The sequence below is a fragment of the Diadema antillarum genome, unplaced genomic scaffold (assembly GCF_040938485.1).
Source record: "Diadema antillarum isolate AM-2024a unplaced genomic scaffold, OU_Dant_1.0 scf00000038, whole genome shotgun sequence".
NCBI classification, from domain to species: Eukaryota; Metazoa; Echinodermata; class Echinoidea; order Diadematoida; family Diadematidae; genus Diadema; species Diadema antillarum.
In genome coordinates, this window is record NW_027270927.1 from 4,007,600 (window position 1) to 4,033,980 (window position 26,381).

Here is a 26,381-nt window from a genome sequence, read left to right on the forward strand (position 1 = left end):
TATAATACTGTAATATTCAAGTATCATTGAAGTATTTCTGATATTCTCCAACAATGCAGCATGTGTTAATCCAAATACATGTACGTAAGTTGTTTATACCGTGCTACACAATTGAGTTGTTTGGGCCCTTCACACATGAAGCAAAGAAACATACCATATATATTTCAGTCATGGAAGAACATAACATCAAAGTCTATCTATTGTGACAACAATGTTTGTCCCCAACATGTTTGGCAATGACAGCATACTATACACGGAAATCCCATCGACAACATGGTCACTTGCACCAACATACTGTTTGTAACTAGGTGAAATCAGCAGTCCCAATTTTCTATACCCATATATTTATTATTCATTCTATGGCAAAGTACCCAACGACAAACAAGTTTGATCATAACCAGTTCAAGCCCACAGCGAGGCCGATTTGAACGACGAATGACAAACAAAAGCATACCCTTTTGTTTCAGATATGAGTTAATATTTCCATATCATCTGGTCACTCCTGTTCAGAATTGTCGATGAACAGCATACCATTAGATAAAATCTTTTCAATGAGAACCAGATTAAACTTCCTGAGTGTCTTATTCCGTGCTATCAAAGTCTTTACTTCAGGTCATTTATGACTAGCTCCCAATGATAATGTTGGCAGTAGGTTTGTGCCGATTGGCAATGACGTTTTCCCACCACCAAACCGGACAAGCTGATGAAGCATGCAGGAGCTGATGTGAAACCATTCTCTCAATTAGAACAGTAAGTTCATATGCAAAATTGCAATGATTTTAATTTGTACCTTATTCAGGTCATATAGTGTACTGTTCACTATAGGTCATATGTATAATGCTTAGCGTTTACCCTGTAGGAAACACATGCAAGATGTACGCAGTTCCTCTGCATATGGCTGATGAACCACATTCTGAAATTGCCGAAAATGAAATTAAAAAGGGACTAGGATGTGTGTACCTAGAACGTTAACCCCCAATTTCCCCACTTATCAGGATAGTTTCGATACTACCAAAAGTCAATCCAAAGTCATTGTCCATCAAACAAACACAGCTGTCAAAATAAATTCCCAATGAAACAAGCCCTGTAAAATCAATTACTCTCTCTCTCTCTCTCTCTCTTGGCAACAGCTATGAATTTTTTGAAGTTTGTAAATTCAATTGTGAGTATAACCTTTTTTGTATTTGAACAGCTAGAGAGCAGCATCTTCATGCACCATGCACAAGAATCATAAGATCATCATATATATCTCAAAACAATCTTTATTTTATACCAAAAACCCCAAATAGAAGACACGTCTAAGCCAAGGTGAAACGCATAGCTACAAACTCCTCCACTTTGGTTTGGTTCTTTAAATCAACTTTCAGAATGCAATAACTTATATACCAGTAGAGCCAGAAATTGACAGAAAATAAAGTATGCCTTTTAAGCCTTCTGGGATTATTGCAGAAGGCAATATTGCTTCTTTACTCTACAGAGGATTTCTTACTTTTATTTCTTAAGTACATTCAAGTTTTGAAATAAATTATATCCCATTGTCATTGGCAAGCTGTTACTGAGATGTAAGAAACACAATTACGTTGGCACCATTACTGTTTTTGGCTGGTCTTTTTTTAAACATATTTACAATGAGTTACCAATTGTAACAAGTAACATTGATGGTCCTGGCCGCCTCGTCATAACAGGGTTTCTCTGTACAAAGAAGAAGACTTATAAAGAACATTGGTAACTGTTATAACAAAACCTTGTCACGATGAAGTAAATTAGTAGTCCAATTTTCGAGATTCTTTCATAATTCAATGACATTTTGTCCTTAATATTACATTATTTTGATATCATAAATAAATTTCTCCGTGCCAATGCACTGGCTATAATGAGAGGTTCCTGTATCAACAGGACACGGAGAGGCTACGTCTTTTATTTCAGAAATGGAAGAATGGAATCGGCTGCAATATGTCAGCCGCAGCTCTTCGGAAGATAGAGTTGTGTCAATGCAGCACCATTGCAAAATATGAGCATACGTGTAGGTGGTGCTTTGAAAGGCATATTTCACTGTGCTTGGAGGTTAACATTAAAAGTGTGAACATGCATGCAGTATTTGTGATGGAGGTTTGCTAACATTTCATCAATACAATTTTACTTTGAACAGATGCTCATTGGTACAGCCCTCTATCTAGATATACATTTCATAAATGTGGAACAGAGTATCAAAGCAAGATATATAATGCGCAGAATGATTGAAAATGCGTAGTAGGCACGTATGACTTCTCAGATATAGATAGAGTCTGAATTAAAACTAAACCCTGCCTTCTCATTCCATACTGCCTTTGAACATTTCTCTCTCTAAACATTACTTGCATATGTATCCATATAATGATATATATATCTATATAATAAACAAAAAAAAATAATAATTTGTGAGTTGTTTGAGGGGAGAAAGCTGCACTGGGAAGAAAGAAATCTCAAGATTATCAACTTTGGTTTCATGTAATTTTTGAATTTAAAAATGCAAAGTCTTTGCGGTGTATCATCATCTGTTGATCTACTCGCAGTTTATAACTGCAGCTGACAGTCAGCTCCATGCATGCAGGCCCAGACCAAGCAGACTGCATAATTAATGCTTAATTTTTACCTTGTAAATTTGCTAAGGTTCATTAGCCACTCTCTGCAGGAGTACACATCGTGCAAGAACAGTGAAAGTTTGGCTACACACTTCACACACATTTTCAGCTGAGTGTCCAACCTTCTGATGCAATAGGAGTGCACAGGGATTTTGAGATGTACGAGGCATCCTGCTGATAGAGTATGAGTGTCAATGTAGTACAAAAATAAATCAAAATCTTGTCCATTAGATGGCAAGAGTGACACTGACCGCTTATGCTACACACTCTACTAGCAAGGCTGTATGCATCTGACACAATTCCGCATGACAGCATGTTGGTAAAGCTCCACTTGTATTGTTGTGAAATGGATGTCATATTTTTTGCGGACCATTTTGGATGCCATCTTCAGCACTGTCTCATTGTTTGTCTCTGCATCTGTATTGGAGGGGAGAAAAAAGTGAGAGAGAAATGGATGACAGCTACATTGTAGGTCATGAACAATCAAGAGCTACTCTTGATGAAACTGTACGAAAACAGATGGAAAACACAATCAATACCACCTCCTTTTGTAACAAAACTCTTGAAAACTGGTTACAGCTTGAAGTCAAGAGTGAATGTTTGTGTACAATTCCCAAAGAAAACTCCCTCAGTGGTCCCTGACAGAAAGTAAATATTCAAAATGATGATTATCACTCCAACACATACAAACTATGAAAAGTTCATCCCCCATCCCAAGATAGCAATCTGTGCCCATAAACAAAGTTCTGGTATAGAGCAGCTGCCATGTCTTGGCACTTAAACTTCAGAAGTGTCCATATCTGGGCAGAGTAAAGTCCACTGGGAAGTGTTTCGATAATGCACTCAGCACACATTGCCCACAAAGCACCACTTGTCTATATGGCTACTGGTTACTGTATACTGCCAGTCATGCCTGTAGTGAATTGTATAAAGCAAACGGGGGGAGGGAGTAGCTCCCCAAGACATAATTATGTGCCACACACCTACACAATGTACATGTACATCCGAACTCCAGATCAGATATGAACTCTATTTATGGCATATTACAGCACATCCAATTTGCATCATACAATGTAGGTCTACAAACGACCTCCTTTTGTTTTTTGGACACAGGTGTGTAGCAAGTCACATGGAGATATTTCTGGTAGTGAAAAAGGATTTTTCTTTTCTTTTCCCAGCCATGACCATACAGAAACATACAGAATATGAAACAAAAATACATTTTTTTTTTCTTGGTCAGCACCAATCAGTGAAATAAAGGAGTGTGACCAATGGAATGCAAAATGTTGATACTGATGGTAAAGTGGGAAGTGACAAAAATTATATACAATAGATTCGGAGAGTTAGGCAACACCAGTTTCTCATGGAGAGGGACCACCACTGTGCATTGTTTAGACTTACCCACAGCTAGGTGCACTGCCATGGCAGCTCTGCTTGTTGTCAGACTCCAAACGTGAAGGCTGTGTGCCATTCTCACCCCGGGCACCTTGTCCAGGTCTTCTCTCAGCTGTGCATACTTTATGTGCCTTGGTACCCCTATGATTTAACAACACAACAAATACATTAGATCTGGATATGTGGATGCAGATCATTCTGCACGGTTAACCGGTTCCATGTGCTGTCAATAATACTTGTATGCAGTTGTATGTTCATGAAGTATGTGAGCATGCATGGATGTGTCTGATAATTCTACACATCCTGTCTCGATGAACATATATCGTTCAAAAGCAGAATATTAACCTACGTAAACTCTCAAACTGTCAGCTGATGGTTTGCCTTATCATTTCGAGCAAACGGAGAGGGATAAAGGAAATGACGTAATTTGAAATGATGGATACATAATACATTGCTTGTGATACATTTCACCAACACCTGACTTGGTTCCCAAGCTCCTTTCATCCTCCTCTTAAAATGTAGTTATCAACTAATCTACCTTCAAAAAGAACCACAAACATCCCAGATCCTGTGTCCATTCATTTAGCACAGTAAACCGATGACTTACATATACTGTATACGCTATATATTTCGCGGGGGTTTTATTTTCGCGAATTTCGCGAGTCGGGAGCCTCGCGAAATTAACAACACGCGAAAATATTACCTTCCAAAATGAATCCCTTGCCTTGATGATACAAACATTTCAGTACTAGTATAATGTCACGGCTTACCGAACAGACCATACTGGCTAAGCTTGTTTACGCACGTCCAAGTCTACTTACGAATACTGTAGAGAGCAAATCCATTATCGCAAGGGGACCACTCGTCAGAAATCTAGCGCGATGGACTTAACCACTTCAAAAATGTTGAATTCTAACTCACTAGATCGCAGAGTTTGGTAAGTTTTTTTCATGCAGTGTATAACTAGTATCATTCTTATATGCTAGTAAGTTGAAAATTCACACTTTCTTTGCCACTTCATATTTTCTCTGGTCCCCCAATCGCGAATTTAACCACTCGCGAAAATGTGTGACAGCGGCAATTCGCGAAAATTTATGTATGCGAAAATTATAGCGTATACAGTACGTAAGGTCTTAAACTGACCTCTGAACTTGAAGAAACACAAGGTTTTTTTGCTGTTATTGTTCTTGCCAAAAGTTGAAACTACATGAGAAAATATCATTTGCATTCTGGTCACTAGTCAGATAAGTCACAAATTGTTCTACTCTGTACTCTAGTCCTTGTATAATACCCTCCAACTACAAATGCATGACCAAAAAAAACCCCCAAATAAACAAAAAACAAATATTGCTGAATATTTTCATTACTAAACTCTGACATTTGTAGCAACCAGAAGAGCACAGTAAAGATGACATTTGGAAAATGAGAACTCACCTTCCATTAAAACGTTCATGGCATCACGTAAGACGGTCATGGTTGTGATCAGCACCAGGATGGAAAAGAGGAATGTACATATTGGATCGGCTATCTTGTACTCAGGCTGTCATGGAAAAAAAAAAATAACAGAAAGTCAAGAGCAATTAAATGTGTGATGTAGACATCTTCAAGTCATCAAACTCACTTTCACATCAGTATGAAACAAGACTCATAATAATCATATCATTACCTACGGAAATGTGCAATTATAGATCCATCCTTCACAGGGTGCATAGTTCTGTTTTTCATTTCACACTGAGATATCAATATCAAGACCGCTGTTCAAACATCATAACATCTATTAAAAGCCCTGTTGACACTGTCAGCTGGTGTGAGCTCAGCTCAGAATGGGCCAGGCTCTTCCATAAATATGAATGACCCATTTTTAGTCGGGTGTCAAACTTCAGCTTGGCTTGGCCCAGCCACTAATGCCGGTGGCTGTGTCAACAGCACTATAACCCGATCACTGATAACAATTTGATATAAACGTCAAAGCTCTGTAGAAGGCTACTAGCTGAACATTTCAAATCTAGAGAACTTATGCTAGCATCGTAATGCTTACAACAAGTAGATTAAATGCCAACTAGCTATATATTTTTTTCTTTCTGACAAAAAGATATTCCTGAAGCTAAATCGTGGGTAATAACACATTTTGTGTACAAGGAACTTTTGTGACAGCCCACATTCAAAACATTCAAGACCATGTACACAAAGGTTGCAGCTGTGACCATGCATCACAAAACCAACAAAAAGTTGCACAGCTTGATATAAAGTGAAGTCTCAAAATAAGTGAAATCTATCAACTACGTTAATCTTGAGTTTTTTATATTTTCTAAAAGAGCACTTCTTCTCCTATGAAATTCATAAGTTTCGGATCATAGCACGAATGGGAAACTGTGTTTTTGCAGCTTTCATTTAACTCTTTTTTTTTTTAGAATAGTGTCATTAGGCAATGATATGCCTTAGAATACCCCTTTTTGTTTCTTTAAAAAAAACCCTCCAAACCTCCATCCTTCAACCCTAAAAAGACTGGGGGGGCCTAAAAGACCCCCCTCAACATTTCGCGCGATTACTCTGCAACACGCAATGCTCTCGCCGCGATGTTCTATGACTTTTTTCTTTCGAGCTTCCCGCACATTTTGACACCAAATTTGTGACGCCCGGGGGTACGGTTCTGAATTTACATTACTTTTTGTACATGCACGTGAGGCCGAAAATGGCTCAAAAATGTGATTGTGTGTACAAAGTCAATGCAAATTGAGTTTTTTCACATGGTTCATATAAATATGCTTATTTTTACTCTCAATGGCTAAATTTAATTTGTTTTAGGAGTATTATGCTTCAAAAAGTGTCTGCCACAAATTTTATTTAAAAAAACAACGAAAACGAAAGGTCGAAAAAACAAAGAAATTCATAAAGCAATAAAATAAATAAGAAATTAATTTTGATACCGAATTTTTTTCAAGTGCATTTGCTAAGAATGCCACAAAGAATAATTAGACCAAAAATGAGCACTTTTGGAGCTTAATTTACTGATTTAGATCAAAGAGTCTGATTTCTTGCATAAATTAGCATAATTAATCAAAATAAAATAAAAGAAGACTATTTTGTAAAATTTGAATATACGACCTTGCAGATTACATCGCACACTACCATTGTGCAAATTTCCGCGGCGATCGCACGATCCACGGCCGAGATCTTAAGGGGGGGCCCTTTAGGCCCCCCCCCCCCCCCCCCAGTCTTTCGAGCTACCAAAATAGCCCAGTCTTTTTAGGGTTAAAAGGATGATGATACTGCTCTGAAAGTTGGTTGCATATAGTCATGAATACAAGTGTAGAATCTGCAAATAGACTGCAAAAATGTTAATCTGATTATCCCTTCAGTGAGGTTACTATGGAGATTTACATCCTGTGTTTGTCCCAGTCATCACACAGATCCACAGCTTGGTGAGATAAGTAGTTGAATAAACCCTTAACTACATAGTCTCTTTTCTCAGTAAACACACTGCCATAGTGTGTGCTTTCTTTCCATTATTTAGATAAGTTAGGAAAATCCCATTTTAAAACTTATACTCTGCTCTTCCAAAATTCATGTCTGGTGACTTTTTGGTGGTTTTGTGATGCAGGGTTACTGCTTTGATGCATGTGTATGTATTTCATCTGTTCTGTGGTGGACTAATTCCACTGTATAATACACACTTATATACACACATGAGATGTGTGAACATCAACAATACTTCTGAATGACCTTTCATCCCTCAGTGAACAAGAACTCACTTCTTATCTCACTATTAAACAGGTATCATCCCTCGTAAAATGCATTGCTTTGCTCAGAGTTCGTTTCAGACAATTAGCACCACTCAAAGTATCATTTATCTCCAAAGTAAATTTGGACCAAAGTACCAGCCAAACATATAACAGAGGATATGAGCCTGTGTGAAAGGTTTTATCAGATCATAAGGCTTTAAGTGTTTTCACACGTACATTGTACAGAGAATGCGTAAATTGAAGCACGACTGTAATGATGCATCATTACAATCACGATTAAAGTGATGCCAGCCATCATTCAAATAATAGTCAGTCAGTGCTCGTTCGTTTCAGTCAATTAGTTCCATTCAAGGTATCACTTATCACCAAAGTAAATTTGGACCAAAGTACCAGCCAAACATATAACAGAGGATATGAGCCTGTATAAAAGGTTTTATCAGATTCTAGGGCCTTAAATGTTTTCACACGTACCACGAGTACGTAATTTGAAGCACGACTGTAATAATGCATCGTGATTCAAATGATGCATTTTGGCTGTGTGAATGCAAACTGGTATCACGCAGGGTGATTTGAATAAAAATTCTAGTCATCATTGAAATGATGGTCAGTAGGTGCTTTCTAATCACTATTTTCCAGAATTATGCAATAAAACAGTTGTGTACCCAGTTTGACCCCCAAATCATGTTTTTTGGGGGGCGGGGCTTACGGTGAACTTCCAACTATTCCCACAGGAAAACCCTGCTCGCCAAATGCTCACACTGCAATCAAAGGCTGCGCTACTCACTCCTCGAGAATGACTGATTGGAACTCAGTAAAAAGCCACACCTCTTCTCCTTGCCCTGAAATCAAAAACCCGCAGAATTCATGAAGCCTCCCTTGGTCGTTTGTATGAATGATAATCCAAATTGTAATGGTAATCGTAACTGTATTTCAGCACTGCAATCAAGTTTCTTTATCAGTGTGAAAAGGACTCTACATACAAGCCTTTGGAGTATAAGCCTCCATGTGTTGGTCCCATTGAACCTTTGACCTGTTGGACTCAAATATTCATCTTTAGTGACAAATACCAGCACAGGACAACATTGTAATTTGTCTGATACCTCACGCAGGCCTTCACATAAATCTCCTTCAAATCTTTAATTCGGTGGGGCGATACATTTGTTGATGGTAGAAGGGTTATTGGCCGGCACACAACCCTCTTCAACCATAAGGTGTAGAATTTAAGTCCCATTACAACACTTGTGTGAATGAGCAAGTCAATATATCTACCATGCTCCTCTCTCCATTAAGGTACACATTGTACTTCCCTGTACCAGTGGATGGGTGCTCCACTGGTTGAGCTGAACATCATGCCAATGTGGATGGACTTTGTGTACTCCATAGGTGCAAATTAATGGCATAATTCACCATTTGCAGATGAAATAAAAACCCAGAATTAGTGCTTCAAAATAATTCTAAAATGTGAGTTAGGGGTAGAAACAACCAATGTAATAGTTTGAATCAGAATAATCAATGTTAATTATACAAAATGTGAACAATAGTTATAATAAAAATGTTTCCAGACTAAACTGTCCACAGTTATGGTTTATTGAGAAAAATAGTGATATCTCCTTATCTTTTGGGTTTCATTGTGAAATTTCTATATGGTAGGATGTCTTGTGATACAACTGACCTACACATATGCATCAAATGTGATATCTTGAACATTTTCAAAATCATTCCTCCCAAAGGTAAACAGGACCTTTAAGATTAAGATATTCTACAAAATGATTTGAGCATCCTGTATAAAAACCTTGAAAACAATCCCAAACAGACTTTTACAATATATATCATAGTCATCCATGCAATTTTGAACATGAATGCTTACTTTTCAGAGTCACATACCTACTAAAGAAAGATGTGGTGCACCGTGAAGCATTCTACTACTAAGTGCTCCACATCCTTGGAAACCTTTAAAAAAATCTTTAAATGCCTATGATTAAGACTGTTAAGAATAGTCTTATTAGCCTTTGTTTTATGGCTGGTATGTAGACAATGTCACATGCTTTACATGAATTTTCTCTTGACAAATTAATGATAAATCACTGGCTAGTAAATCACACAGTAGTGCCCCAGTTTTACAGAACTCCCTGAAAATAAGATGACATAATGCATCCCATTCATAGATTACACAATATATATATGGACTTTAGAGCACTCCAGGAGCACTCTAAATTGTGTACGTATATGTGTACATAATCCGATACTTATGACTAGTATGTACAGGCAACTGGGCCCTGAAGTGTTTCAAGAGCTACGCCCCTCTCAAAGCCTAGGTTCAGGAGTGCTCTTATCAGTAAATGGTCATCAATGTTTAGTGCCATCCAGAAGTGGAGTGCCGTGGGCACTGTGCATGTATTTTAGATGTTAGAAATATGTTAGAAGATCACCATGATAGTAACAAGTCGGGGTATGTCCCTCTCTTGTGTGTGGTCTCAGTGAGCACTGATTGTCAGTATGAACAGTTGTGTTTTTTTTTTGGGGGGGGGTGCTAGGGTTAGGGTGGGGGAGGGGGGTCAAAGCACTGCAGGAGCACACCTGTGCCCAACTTTGTGTATAAATTTGTGTATAAATTGGGTTATGGGAATCCCATGAACTTTTAGCAAGAGCTCTTAACTTTGCAATACAAGTAGCCAAGGACACCACCACCAACAAAATGTACCGCTATCTGTTCGAAGTCAGACTGGAATTACAATGTATGCCATGCCTTCCAAAGATTTGCAACCAGACTTGTTACCATGACACACTCACGTTTGCTTTGATGATGCCAGCTGCTATCAATACTCCAATACTCTGAATCAGATCGCCGATGACATGGATGAATGCTGCCCTCACATTGAGATTCTTCTGCTTGTTCTTCTTTGCAGGCTGTTCTCCCTCTGTTGCACCATCCTCCTCATCTGGTAGGTGGTGATGTCCTCTCCCGCCCCCATGACTGTGCAGATGGCCACCACCAGATTGAAGTACAATTGCTAATCTGTGATGCATATATGGCAAGCAAATGAAAGAAAACAAATAACTAGAGAAGCACTCTGAGAGCGCAGACCTCCGCCAAGCATGCAGCTCATTTCCACCACTGAACTTGTTCTTCCATAGAGATATCAGTCATTTCCACCCACACGTACTTATATTACATTGTGTGCTGAAAGTTGCCAGATTTCCCAATATAGAAGCCTTTGTTATGTCATAAACTCTCAACTGCACCGCGCGCCTCGCCCTACCAGAAACTAGAGCATGCACTTTAGTGTGGGCATGCAAACCTTAAAGGGTGTGTACAGTTCTGGTCGAGGTGAGGATTTAGCTTTTAACGTTTTGCGAGATATTCAGAAACCACTCTATGAGATGTCAAAGAGCATGCAGTTCTAAGGGGTATCAAAAGTTTATTTGATGAAAATTGGTTTTGAAATGGCTGAGATATCCAAAAACAAAGTGAAACAAAGAGATCCTAATAAAGTTGTGGCATGTCGCCTTTTATTATTAGCACTTTTTTGGATATCTCAGCCATTTGAAAACCAATTTTCATCGAATAAACGTTGAATCCTTCTTGAAACTACATGCTCTTTCATATTTCATAAGAGGCTTTTCATTATCTCACTTAAGAATGTACAAAACATGAATCCCCACCTCAACCAGTACTGTACAGTCCCTTTAATACGCGCAGCCTGAACTCCAAAGTTCATTGACCCTACCTGCCAAAATATCAAAAATCCTTCATAAATTCCCCCAAAATTCTCAGATCACTACCAAAAGTTAATTTTTTGTTACTTGTGTCATTCTCAACCTTTCCTGCAAGTTTCATCACAATCCGTTCACTACTTTTTGAGTTATTTTGCACATGGACAAACGAACTACATGTAACTAACTAACAAACAAACCAACGGTAACGAAAACATAACCTCCTCCCTTGGCAGAGGTAATGAATACAATACGATATCATAGTCACTGTCTGTAGCTCTAATTTACCACTTTACCAATTAAGGAAACACAATTTTAGTTGCTTACTGGGAAGTTTTTAAAGATGAAAAGCTTGCTAGCTTGAACAGCTGCAATACATGTACAAAAATGTACTTCTATGAGGAAAGCAGTCCATGGAATAAAAATGGTACATGTAATTATGTTGCCAGGCTCCATGGGGTCAAGTGTATGCATAAAACCTTAACCTTCTTTGTTACATAATATGTCTAGAGCATCCATGACGTTTCTTGTAAGTCGAACAAATTGCACAACTTGTTAAAAAAAAGCATGTTTGCCAAAATCTGCATATCAATGGATGTACAATATCATATGCCTTTTTTCACAAAAACAGTCTTTTGTTTCGATTAGAAAGTTGAAATTGAGCCGAGCTTTAGTAAACCAGTTTCATGCCCAGCTGACCTTCCTCAAGCATTTTTATAAACGCATATTGTACTTTGTCCAGATTTGTTGTGATTTCACTGATTTCTATTTATATCACAGTCTTTGTTTGAAATATATTTCTACAAATTTCCATTTTATTTTCCTTGTTGAAAGTACATTGTACATTATACCCCAAGAAAGTGCAGTGTAACTGATCACAGGTTGTGACCTCTTGAAATGTTATTCCATGCACTGGCATTTTGAGTCCTCAAGTCAACTAGGCCAAAGAAGCCATTTCCATTCAACTTAATCTTTCAATACTCTCTGTTGCCCTGTATTACCAAACATACAATCTAGGACATACCAAAGAAATATGAGAATAACATATGGTTTGGGGAATTTGGCATAATGATTTCAAATAACATTATAAAAATGTTCAAAACAACTCAAATACAAGATGTTTAGCAAACCATGGAGAGATTAAGTTACAAAGAAGTAAGCTCATGATACTTGGTGTATTTTCATATGAAGCTAACATTCCTCATTTTTGTTGGGAGAGGGGGGGGGGGGGGGGGGAGGGGAAACCTCATTCTTAAAATTATGCGGAACATACATTGCAAACTATTAATATGCAAATGACCCTTGAAAGTGTACTTGTTTTGAAAAAAAAAAATTTCTTCTGGCATTTAACAATACAAAGTTAATATGTGTTTGCAACAAAAGATATCAAGGGATATGTACAATGTATACATTGTAGGTACAATGTACAATGCCTGTTAAATACAAGTCAACATGCAATACAGTTTACACAGTATTGTTTAATCATGACTTTATTCAAGTTCAAGTAAGTGTGAGAATAACAAATATACAAAAGAACCAGGTCCACCGTTTCATTCAAAACGAATGGCAGGTTTAGACACGTACATGGGGATACAAAACAACAATATTAGAGTTTACATTATTGCAACCCATATCACACATAGAATATCAGATATTACCGGTGATCAATCAATAAAAACAATCAATACATAATACTATTTCTGTGTTACAATAACAGCAGTGATGTAGTTATCATCCGCAGTATTGATACAATAATCCGCATTAAAATATGATATAATAAATTATACAAATACACATATAGGCCTATATATATGCATATACATACATATACACACACACATATATATATATACAAAAAAACCCACATAAACCTTATTGTCATCATCCTCTCATCAAATCTTCACCAACGTTAATCTTTATTTGGCTCTGTGCCCCATACCCCTACCACATATTATATAATTATCAGAACCCATCTTATTTACAACTATCAATCTTTTTCAACCTAAAACCAAAAACTATAAACAAACATTTCTACATTTTTTTTCAATTACCCATTCACCCATAATATTACAGTGCATCAATACTAATCTCATCTCTACTTTCCAAACATATCATTTAACCTCAAATTCCTTTCCTTTCCCAACAAAAAGCAAAACATAAAAAAATGCGAAATCCAAACCAGCCGCAGCGGCAGAATAAACTTTCACCCGCTATCCCCATCTCATACCTGCGGCTACCCTCCTCCTCCCCCCCCCCCCCCCCCCCCGGGAAAAAAAGAATCTACAGCCAATACCACATATAAACCGTAAATATCTACGCCTGTATATTATACAAACAATAAATATCTATATCAATAATTATAACATACCTCAAACAGTATTCTACAATTATATCACATACATAACACATGATTACAAACATGTGTCTTACAGACCGGCAAACATATTCCTGTACTTCCGCGTCGGCTTCATAGTGGGTGTGAATATTGCATAACTATTAAGTCATGGATCTAGGTGCCGTACCTCCCCCCAAGCTCTCTCTTTCCTGGCATAAAATATTGAAAAAGAGGAGAGTATGGCGAGTTTAGAGAGCGTCTGGAAAAATTCGTTTGGACGAATCTTTGAACCTGTTGTTCTCAGAATTTATCGAATATCTCGGACAGATGAAGGATAGACTGGGGTATGATTTGAATGGCACCAGAATCATAACAACTCCGTACGCAGACGATTTCAATTTGATCACGAACAACAAAGTACAACATCAAAAAATAATTGACCAATTGCACTCATACACAGCGTCAATGGGACTCAAACTAAAACCTTCCAAATGCTGCAGTCTTTCTATCTGCGGTGGTGTCCCTAAAGAGATTGACTATTCAATCGGCTCTGAACGTATCCGTTCAATCAAAGAAAAGTCTCATAAATTTCTGGGTTCGCATATTTGTTTTAGTGGCAAACCAGCCGAAGTATGCGAGTTCGTTCACAATGAAATAATGGTCAAGATGCAAAGAATTGAAGAAACATGTGTCCGTCCGGAGTTCAAGGTTGCCATCTATTCACGTTACCTGCTAAATTCTATCCGTTTTTTGCTTACAGTTCATACACTGCAAAAGACCCACCTAGATAAACTCGATGTAATGACCGACAAATATCTGAAAAAATGGTTCTAAGGTGTTCCCGCTCGTGGTGCTAACATAGCCATTGTTCACTTACCCCATGGTCTCAACATCCCCAGCCTATCTGACATCTACCGCCAGTCTCAATCTTTAGCTTTCACCAGATCGAGAGTCAAAGCTGATAGTGTCGTTAACCAAGCGATTGACTCCGCCATTGAAAGAGAGTCAAATTGGGCACGTAAACAGTCCACTGTTGTGAATTGTAACGTAACTCATGGTAAAGTGGAAAATTTAGTTAATGTGCAGACAAGCTCATGGAACGCAGTAAAGAAAATGGTTAAGCAGGTAATAGAGGAGGATACAGTGAAATACTGGACTGATCGAGTAGCGCCACTCTTAGTGCAGGGGAAATTCACATCATTACTGTTACTGGAAAATGAGAATCTAACATGGAAATCGATCATGTATAACCTCCCCAAAAGAGTTCTCAGTTTCATTATCAATGCGTGTATAGATTCTCTGCCCTCCTACACAAACTTGCACACCTGGGGTAAACGCCTCAGTGATAAATGTGTCTTCTGCCCGGGCACCACTGGCACTTTGCATCATATACTTTCAAACTGCCCAGTTTTTCTAGATAGATACGAGTGGCGTCATAACAACCTGCTGAGGTATATGTATAAAACATTTCTTGAAATCAATGATATTGATCAAAACATACACATTCACAACATGTGTATGTATCAATATCATAATGTTCATTGATATTTGTCTGGGGGGAATGAACGATGATGTTTTTCAAATCAACTTGAAATAAAAATATGCACACATTCATAGCAGACTCTTGTGATCAGCAAACCTTCCAATTACAAAAGATTTGCAGAAAAAATCCAGGGAAAATAACAGCTTGTTTACATCTCTCTCATGCAAGAAATACTGACAAAGCAAGATTTGACTTTGGGTCAGAGTAAATATTTCGTTATCTATTCAAGAATCTATAGTGTCAATTTAACAAGATACAATTTTCTAAAGATATCTTTGTACAACAAGCTTTGACTTGGCATGACATTGCACAGATGGCTGTTTTTAGAATATTTCCAATTAAGTCAGCACAGATTGAAGACCTTTCCTGTACTAGATTAGCAACGAGTCATGTTGGCAAAGAAAGTGAATCATGAAAATATTAATCATGGGCAGTGACGGACATTAATTAGTCGTAGCTTACCGTGTTCACTCCGTACCTCAAATCTGTATGAGTCACAACAACATTTAGAATCTACGGAGAATTTTGCTGCTATTTACAACAGGCAACACTCGCTATGTAAGGCATGTACCTTATACATGTACATACAAATGTACATGACAACAACACCAACAGAACACATGAAAATTAGGTTGTAATTGAATGCATTATTTGCCAACTCAATGCTAGTACTAATATGTATCACATGTATTCACTGCATATTTGCCAATAATATTATAGCAATTGGAGGTACAGTGTAATCGTATATTTGTATAGCATGCTTTGAAAGATCATTACCTCCGCCAGGGAAGGAGGTTAAGTGATCCGAATCAGCGTTCGTTCGTCTGTTTGCACAATAACTCAAAAAGTTGAGTACGGATTAAAATGAAACTTGCACAAAAAATCAATATTGACAGCAGGAACACCTCATTCAATTTTGGTTGTGTTCCCGGGATTTAAACAAAAATTTTGAAGGATTTTTCAGCTTTTGGCGTATAGGGTCAACGAACATGGGATTCAAAAGCTGTAGGTAATGGAGGTTTACATACACGCAATAAAGAGCGCGCTCTGCTCGGGCAAGGTGCCGTGCAATGACATAAACGAATGGCTTCTATTTTGGAAAAGTGCATGCGTGTATTAAAGCCAGGGTGGATATGAGTTGCTGGCTTGGCAGAGGTATGTGCTCTCGAAGTATTTTTCTAGTTCAATAAATTCATAATACTTTAAAACACAAACGCAGGTTTTTGTTAATTTTTTTCTTGCCTCCATTACATGTACATTCAAATATCACTTGATAACAATGTCTTAGATGTACCTAATGACAAAAGGCACTGACGTATGTGTTTACATACACCTGCAAACAACGAAAGCAAAAGTTCAAGAGTACTCAAATCTAAAATGTGCTCAATCTGATGTCTTGCGAAGTCATATCTGTATCTGCGGCAGTACTTCTGGAGTTCAAGGAACTACAATGCCCATGTACAATGTAATTGCAAATCTAATGCACATTACCGGATATGCAAATTGAATGCAAATTGCATGCAACATGCACACATTCATACTGTTTCCACAGGGTGAAGAGGTCATTCACATACAATATTACAGCACAGCGCCTGTGACCGATGATTGACACTGAAACAATAGGACGGCCTCGTAATTCTCAGCCTTGACTGTGTATGTTATTTTAGTGCTATTGTCTTCCCAGTCTTACTGAAACAGTGACTTCCAACGACAATGTAGAGACTACAGATCATTGTATAATAACATCATGCCGGAGCCATATGGTCGCAACACTCTCACTACGCACCTTACCACTTCCTACACATGTGTGTAGCATGTTTGACTGATGGTACAATGTACTAGCACACTGATTCTCATATGTCATCACTTCCATTTGGAAATTAAACTACTTGCACATTGCATGAAGAGTTGTAGGCATCTGAAGAAAACTACTGTATGTACTGACACCTCTCTTGGACCAGGGAGGTGAGAGGAAAACCTGCTTGGACACAAAGGACAAGTTCACCTTCATGTACATGTGGATTGAGTGAAGGCAACAATACTAGTAGAACACATCAGTGAAAGTTTGGGGAAAATCCGACAATTTGTTCATAAGTTATGAATCTTTAAAATATCTGTGCAATCACTGCTGGATGATAAGACTACTACAGTGTATGATGCCACATGCGTACAACGATAAGGAAAATAAAAAGAGAATTTCACAAAACTTGACTTTTTGAATAAAGTGCACATTTCTTCCACTGTACTGACTTATGTTAAAGGTAATATTATTCCCCCTGACTTCTGAAAGAGAGAAGTCGAGTGTTCTTTTATCATGTGAGAAAAGTGAGAATATCTTGAATTTTCTCTGACATACTTTCTTTATATAGTAGTACTCATATGAAATCACAAGCTATAGTAGTCTTCTCACCCAGCCGTGACTGAGCAGAAACTTCAAAAATTCATAACTTTTGAACGGATTGTCCGATTTTTCTCAAACTCTCATAGATGTGTTCTACTAATTGCTAGATTCACTCAACCCACATATGTCTATGAAGGTGAACTTGTCCTTTAAGCCACAAATCATCTATCAGATACATATAGACATAGCGTTGCAAAGCGTTACATACTGTAGCATTGTGATAAATCATTTTGAAACTTTGTAGAATTCTTGTTCATTCTTGTCTTCTTGAATTGTTTTGTTCCCTGTTTACAATTCGTGTGCTTGTTGCTAATCATTCTGTAATACATGTACCTTATTTAATTGAAAATTAAAATTTTCAATGATTCATTTTTCTTATTTTGTCTGCAGGGTTTAGCCTTGAAAGGTCAATGGCCTCTTGCTGTTCCTTTCCACACTCTCACCCTCATTCTGAATCACACACACATCTGAAATGTTTACATCATTCAATATTATGTCTCAACAATGATTGTTTTATTCTACTTTGAAGTCTTACATTGATTCCATGTTTTGTAAAATAGAAGTGGAAACTAGACACTAGAGAGCAATAGCTTACAAACTGCATGCTATCACACTTTTGATATCAAAACAAGCAATCAATACATTGTACATGCAGTTTGTTTCCAAATATCTCTCTTCCACATGTTGTAGTAAATGTACTTGCTGTGCAGTTTGTCATGAAAGTGCCACTCACCTTTTTCAAATCATTGTCAATTGAAATTATTTCACTCTGCTGCCAAACGTACTGTTATACGCCAAATATTTCACGAGGTTTTCTTTTTCGCCAATTTTATGAGTCAGGTGCTATTTGTGAATTTTTGGACATGCAAAAATATTGACTCTGATCCTGATAAGAATGTGAAGTGGACATACACATTTTTCTGTGCAGCACTGTACTCCACGATCGCAATTTTAACCACTAACGAAATCGTCGGGAATTCCCGATTCGCAAAAATTTAGACTTGCTATTATATACGGCGTCTATCTCTGCAACTACTGTACCTACAAGAGACAGATGTAATTAAGTTAAACTTCTATTACAGTCTTACACTGACTTTGGGTGTGATTTTTGTTTATCTTTATCCTGTTCATATCTTGTCCCATCCCCCTGCCCCAAACAAAAAACATAACAAAAGAAAACTGTCGGTACAGAGGACTTTCTTACAGTGTATGTATCAAGGGGAGATGCCTGTATCACTTTTAACTGATTTAAAATCTTTCTTTTCACAGCACTCTCTCATTTACTTTTTAAATTTGTTTTGCAGTTTTTTTATTTTTATGGTTAGTATTTGGGTATGGTGCATCCCTATTTTTCTCCTTTTTTTGTATTATGCATACTGCTAGGGCCCTACTATTGGACACTATTTTGCAGGCATGATAAAAAAAGTGCAACAAATGTTTGTGCATTCAAGTATCATTCTTCCCACAATGAAACTGCGGGGCAGAGTTGGGATATCCTTTTCCGACTAGCCCCGCGTGGGGGTGGGGGGGGGGGGGGGGGGGGAGGGGAAGGTAATGAGCACAAGCTCATTGTTCTGTGTATAAAGTGTTTCCTGTGGTGACGTTCAGTACAGACTCTTATGTCTAAAGTGCCAATACGCCTCTTCATAACTTAGTAACAGCTAGCATAAGTTTCACTCCTAATCTGGACAGAAGACAAATCATGTACAGTTGTACTCTTGTTCACACCTACTGTACAAGTGTGCATAAAAGTATACATACAAGTAACCTTTGAAAGCTAAAAGAAATGGTGGCTGAATTCATTCTAGACAATTCACAAAAAATCACATGCATGGGGGGAGGGGGAGGGGAAGGTAATGAGCACAAGCTCATTGTTCTGTGTATAAAGTGTTTCCTGTGTGACGTTCAGTACAGACTCCTATGTCTAAAGTGCCAATACGCCTCTTCATAACTTAGAAACAGCTAGCATAAGTTTCACTCCTAATCTGGACAGAAGACAAATCATATACAGTTGTACTCTTGTTCACACCTACTGTACAAGTGTGCATAAAAATATTGATACATACAAGTAACCTTTGAAAGCTAAAAGAAATGGTGGCTGAATTCATTCTAGACAATTCACAAGAAATCACATGCATGGGGGGAGGGGGAGGGGAAGGTAATGAGCACAAGCTCATTGTTCTGTGTATAAAGTGTTTCCTGTGGTGACGTTCAGTACAGACTCTTATGTCTAAAGTGCCAATACGCCTCTTCATAACTTAGTAACAGCTAGCATAAGTTTCACTCCTAATCTGGACAGAAGACTAATCATATACAGTTGTACTCTTGTTCACACCTACTGTACAAGTGTGCATAAAAGTATACATACAAGTAACCTTTGAAAGCTAAAAGAAATGGTGGCTGAATTCATTCCAGACAATTCACAAAAAAATCACATGCACAAAATACACTTGTACCACAGATCCATAAGATCAATTAATAGATTGGTTACTGTTTCTCAATCATGCTACATGATGTCACCACTGTATCTCACTAGAAATGAATTATGAACTGGGAAATGACATACCAAAGTGCAGTTTATAGTATTATACAAGAAAAGCAGAGACTCCAACTCTCCCGTTCTCGACGGGAGATCTCCCGCCGAAAACCCATTTTTGCAAAATCTCCCGTTCTCCCGTTTGAGATTTAATTTCTCCCGCTTTGGCTCTTTGTCTCCCGTTGGAAAGGATTTCTTACATATTTCTATCGTATGTTGGAAAAATAAGCCTTAGATAGCACGAGAGAGCATCTAGAACCCTGGGAATTTCGCGCTTCGCACATATCAACTTTGAGTCTCCCGTTTGCTAGGGGTTTCAGGCGGGAGAATCTCCAGATCAGAAGGTACTTTGGGTTGGAGTCTCTGGAAAAGTATTAAGGTCAGACTTTCCTTAAAAATGTATTGAATGACAAATATGTGAATTTGGAATGAATGTTACCAAAAAGACATTCAATTGATGTTAATATCACAAACAGAAGAAAACATAGTCTTCTGCACTGTAGAAAACATGTGGTAAAAAACAAGGCAATCGCCAAATTGTGTCTCGCCCATTCGCGTACAAGGAATTAATATTTTTTATAACTCCCAGAAGTTAATTGACCTGCTTATGACCTTTGACCTTGTGGTGACCTTCAATACCCTAAGGGACATTTACCATCCAAGTTTGGTCACAAACGGACAAAGGGATCAAAAGTAATGAGCCATAATCGAAACGCGCCATAAAAACTTAACATTGGGTCCTAAAAATTTGTTGACCCCTTTCTGTGACCTTTGACCTTGTGATGACCTTTAACTCCCCAGGGGACATCTACCGTCCAAGTTTGGTCACAAACGGACATAGGGATCAAAAGTTATGAGCCACAATCAAAACGCGCCCTAAAAACATAGCATTGGGCCCTAAAAGTTTGTTGACCCCTGTCTGTGACCTTTGACCTGTGACGACCTTCACCTCCCCAAGGGACATGTTCCATCCAAGTTTGGGCACAAACGGACAAAGGGATCAAAAGTTATGAGCCATAAACAAAATGCACCCTAAAAACTTAACATTGGGCCCTAAAAGTTCGTTGACCCCTGTCTGTAACCTTTGACCTTGTGGTTACCTTCAACTTCCCAAGAGACATCTACCATCACCCAAGTTTGATTGCCATTGTAGCAACATATGCTGAGTTATGTGTGATAAGAGAGTCTTGCAAGTAAACTTTAACGTATGACCTCAAATGACCTTTGACCTTATCATGTGACCTCTTACGGCACCATAACATGAAGGTACCCCCAGTGCATCTATGACCCAAGTTAGGTTGTAATCCAAGCAACTTATGTGAAGTTATTTGTCAAAAGAGAGTCTTGCAGGTAAACTTTAACATAGAAAAGAGGGTCTCGCACATACCCTTTAATATATGACCTCAAATGACCTTTGACCTCATCACATGACCTCTGACAACACCATAACATGAAGATACCCCTAGTGCTTCTATCACCCAAGTGTGGCTGCCATTGCTGTAACAGTTGCCAAGTTATGCATCATAAGAGAGTCTTGCAGGTAAACTTTAACATTTGTGACGGACGACGGACGACGGACGGACGACGGACGACGGACGGACGACGGACGGACGACGGACGACGGACGGACGACGGACGGACGACGGACGACGGACGGACGACGGACGGACGACGGACGGACGCCATTTGGATCCCTTAGTCTCGCCTTCACCTCCGGTGGGCGAGACAAAAAGGATGTACCTAATCCTTTGACCCATTTTCAGCAATGGCAACCCCATACTGCAAAAGTGGATATTTTCATGTGACTAATTTTTTGCTCTCAGTCGGGCTTAAGTAGAGTTTGATGCGTTTTTAATTTCGCAGAATCAAGACCTCAATTACTGGAACATATGGCAAGCAAAAATATTTGCGAGCTTTTATTTTTACACTGATTTCTGGTTGCGCAAATGAGTAAAAATTTCAACACCATGAAAATTTGCACTTAAATTACAGTATAACATTATCATGTTTCCACTACTCAATACATCAATCTTTACTATCTGAGATTTGCATGTGTAAACCTGCACATGTCAAGGGAGTTTTAAAACCAGTTCAACAAAAATTATGAAAGGAGGTGGTGCTCACATAATGTTGATGCCCACTCCCGTGCCAGCAGTAATGAGCATGACGTCGGCATGGATGACGTAGTCTGGATTCATAATTCTCTGGACAGCTAGGTAGCACAGGACCCCCGTCAAGATCCATATCACCAGCACGCTTATTACAGCTCCTATCACCTCTGCATGCACATTCAACACAAAAAATAAAATGAACAAAGATACAATATATTATGTGAGAGAATGGCTGACAATATACAGATCCCATAATCACATGATCAATCATCTTTTCTTTTTTTCTTTTTCTTACTTCCATTTTGGTGTACATGTATGTTGCCTCAAATGATCCAAACAAACAATAGCATGCTTTCAAATTGGTTTTGCAGTGTGCATTTCTTGGAAGAGGTTATGTACAAATGTATATAACTCTTAAGAAAATACCCAGATGAATTAATCATGTGCCACATGGTGAGAATAGAAGACAAATTGTTCTTACATGTTACAATGTACAAATGTATGTAGAGCTTGTTTCATGCTATTTCAGTCTGTTCACATTCATTTAATCTTCTTGACTGATTATTTTCCCACTTGCATCTCCCAACAATGGCACGCTTTACATACATAAAGTCTGGCTAATTTCTCCATCCGTGGCTTTATCAATGCGAAAGGCAAACTTAGGTTAGTGATCTGACTTCTGAAACAGGAGCACTATTGTACTTTGAACAGAGTCTAATCCACCAAATGCTTTGGGGGGGGGGGGGGAAATCATGTTGCAATGAGACTCATGCTGATCTTTAATAACACAGTCCCACAATTTAACCACATGAAAAGAAGACTCAAATACACTTATTCTGAAATGAGAGGATGATAACACAGAAGGAAAGCTGAAGTATATTAAAAGTAATCCAGAGAGATGTCAAGAACATCAAGACTTTGATGGATGCGCTGTTTACACAGCAAACAATTGTACTGTATTAGAAGTGACAAGCAAATGAACAGGTACCGGACAAGTCTCAACAAATTCACAAAAGCCAAATTTGCTATTAAATTCAATCGCACGTTGCTTCCCCCCCCCCCCCCCCCCCCCTCTCTATTTTTTTTTTTTTTTTTGCTCTCTTCACATTGTATCAAATTCATATCACATTGTATCAAATTCATATCACACAATGAATTATTAAAGGATAAGTTCAGCTTCATGTGGATTGAGAGAATGCACCAATATTGATAGAACACATTTGTGAAAGGTTGAGGAAAATCTGACAGTCCATTCAAAAGATAAGAAATTTTGAAGTTTCAGTGCCACCATCGCTGGATAAGAAGACTATAGCTTGTGACATGTGTAGAACAATATACAAGTAAAGAAAATGTGAATAAAATTTAACATGTTTTCACTTTCTTGCATAATTGAAAAGCACTTGACTTGCCTGTTTCAGAAGGCATGGGGATTAATATTACCCTTGGCACTGTATGTCAGTGACAAGTCGAGACAATGTGTACTCCTTTAAACAAGTATGATTTTGCCAAAACAAAAAACAAGAACCTCTTTACAATGTATATTCCTCATCGTTCTAAACCTGTGATATCATAAACTGTAAAGAAGTCTTCTTATCCAACAGTGATTGCGCAAAAACTTTCAAAATTCATAACTTTTAAATATATTGTCTGATTTTTCTCAAACTTGTGTGTTCTATTGCTGCATTCACTCAATTCACATGTGTACGAAGGCGAACTTGTCCTTTATTTAGGTGGGTGTTGGGGAGGGGTTGAATTAAAGAAGCCTGGAGAAGGGGAAAGGTGAATACAGCACATCTAACTTTGTTTTGTTCAATTGATGGTGACTTTGATGTTTTCTGCTCGATAAACTGGCAATCCTTTTGCTCCTAAAAAGGAGGGACATGGTACAATGCACAGACTTGCACGTGGGATGGAATTATCAAACCCAGCAATAGTTACTGTGAGAGAGAACACACAATCTCATTATATTTAAGCTTCAAGTGGATATTAGAAAAAGAGCATGATTATTAACCTGAACCTTTCAAAGTTTAATATGCACTATACAGTATGCACGTGTACGTTGTACATATACACTATACCCAGATAAAAAGTGCTGCCATCCATAGACTCTTAAAAGGATCATTAGAATATATTATGTGCAATCATGGTACATATTATGGCACTTCAAGCAACTGAAAAAAAAAAGAAATGTTTTTGTAAGGACCATTTCTCCTGCCACGTCTGTGATTTTGTGCTTTGCCTGATGGCAAAAACACTCATATGTATGCATTTTGATATCAATCCCATACCCAGGTAAATGCCACTTCTCAAAAAAATAACAGCTGCATCAACAACACATAATTAGCATACAGTGGAATTGATACTGTATTGTATGCTAAAGTACAATGGGCAAATACAAATTTATAATAAAATTTGATGGCAAGCATACACTTGTAGCATTTGTATGGTTAAAATCATAGTTTCATGTGTAAAATGACATTTGGGCTGTATATTGCGAACACGAATGTTTACTTTCTTCATCCATGCTAAAGTGTTTTTATCATGATATACAAATTTTTAAAAAAAATGAAGAGATGAGAGGCCATTGAAGCTGCAAGATATAAACATGGAGTGAGAATGAATGCATACATTGTAAGAGGTGAGGCAATAGCACAATAGAATCATTCTTGGGGATACAAACAGACTTATCACACCCTTATCAATCTAGCATTTGACTGGATTTCTTTTGCATACCATTAAAGTGAACATTTTGTGGATACGATTTATTTACCAGTGCCAGTCTGTCCAACTGGACGAATAGAGCACATACTGTATGTGTTCTCACTTTGGCTGACTATTGACACATACTACATTGTGTGAAATGCATCACTTTCTCACTAAATCATAACTGTTAAGTTTATTCTACAAAGAAGCTTAACATATCTACTGTTCAGATTGTGTATTTTTAACAATTACTTAACATTGATTATACTGATTAACATTTGTACCTTGGTTGTTTCTATTAATGACTCACATTTTAACTCTATTTTGAAGTGCTAAAGCTGGGTTTTTGTTTCATCTGCAAATCAATAAATAATCTGTTATCTGAACAGGTGTAAATTGACTACACAGTCGTATTTACTCTTACAATCTGTGTTACTAATACATGATCTAAATTAGATAACACAAAAAGTGAATATTTTCGTCTTTTTACACAGACTTAGTGAAAATATGAACATAGTAGAATATTCTGTTTTCCCAGAACATACAATTTAATGAGGGTTACATCGACCTTTCATATCGAACTCACACATTCTGGATGTAGTGAAGACAACACAGCTTCTCAGGCACACTGTTCCACTATGCACAAATTTTCACCCAAATTGCTACAGTGTAATAGGGGACTTGAATTCAAGCAGTAATCTCACCTTTAATATTGACTTGTGTATCAATATCTGTCTACATACAACCAAATGGAACAGTTGTGTGGCACTATTAAATGTGATTACATTGCCTAAATTGTGTACAACGTTTGTACAGAATGATTGCTAAATTTCTATGATTTCCTTCAGTATTTTCAACTGTTAATAAAATTTGAACTGTTTTATTGTGTTTCAGTTGTCCATGTGATTTCGTATCTTTACATAAAAATCAACTTTTCAACAAACTTGACTTCCCTGGTAGAAGTCTGAGTTTACATGGCTCAATCCTTGCTATCAATGTGAGCCAGAATGCTAGCATTGCGTACCTGCTCGGTAGTAGCCAAATGACATGCGCTTTGTAGCTGGTCTCCTAGCAACCCAGAGAGAAAAGATGCTGATGAGGAAGCTTGCAAAGTCACTGAGGAGGTGAGCTGCATCCGTCATGATGGCCAAACTGTGGGCAAGGTAGCCACCTGCATAAGAAAACAAGACACAAAAGCGTATTCAGACACCAATGTACATGTATGTATGACAGCAAAATATACTGTAAAAGTGTAAAGTAAGACCTTTTTTATTGCAAC

At 37.9% G+C, this 26,381-nt stretch overlaps 1 protein-coding gene across 1 annotated transcript; it reads right to left on the reverse strand.

Moving 5' to 3' along the window:
• On the reverse strand, nt 1–26,259 carry LOC139710527 (proton-coupled zinc antiporter SLC30A2-like). The gene is made up of 6 exons (XM_071622465.1): nt 26,127–26,259; nt 22,413–22,566; nt 10,550–10,775; nt 5,451–5,556; nt 4,023–4,157; nt 1–3,038 (listed from the first exon to the last, which is right to left on the reverse strand). Exons 1-6 carry the CDS (start codon nt 26,242–26,244, stop codon nt 2,893–2,895), a joined length of 885 nt encoding a protein of 294 aa, XP_071478566.1. The 5' UTR covers nt 26,245–26,259; the 3' UTR covers nt 1–2,892.
• Between the last annotated feature and the right edge of the window lie 122 nt (nt 26,260–26,381).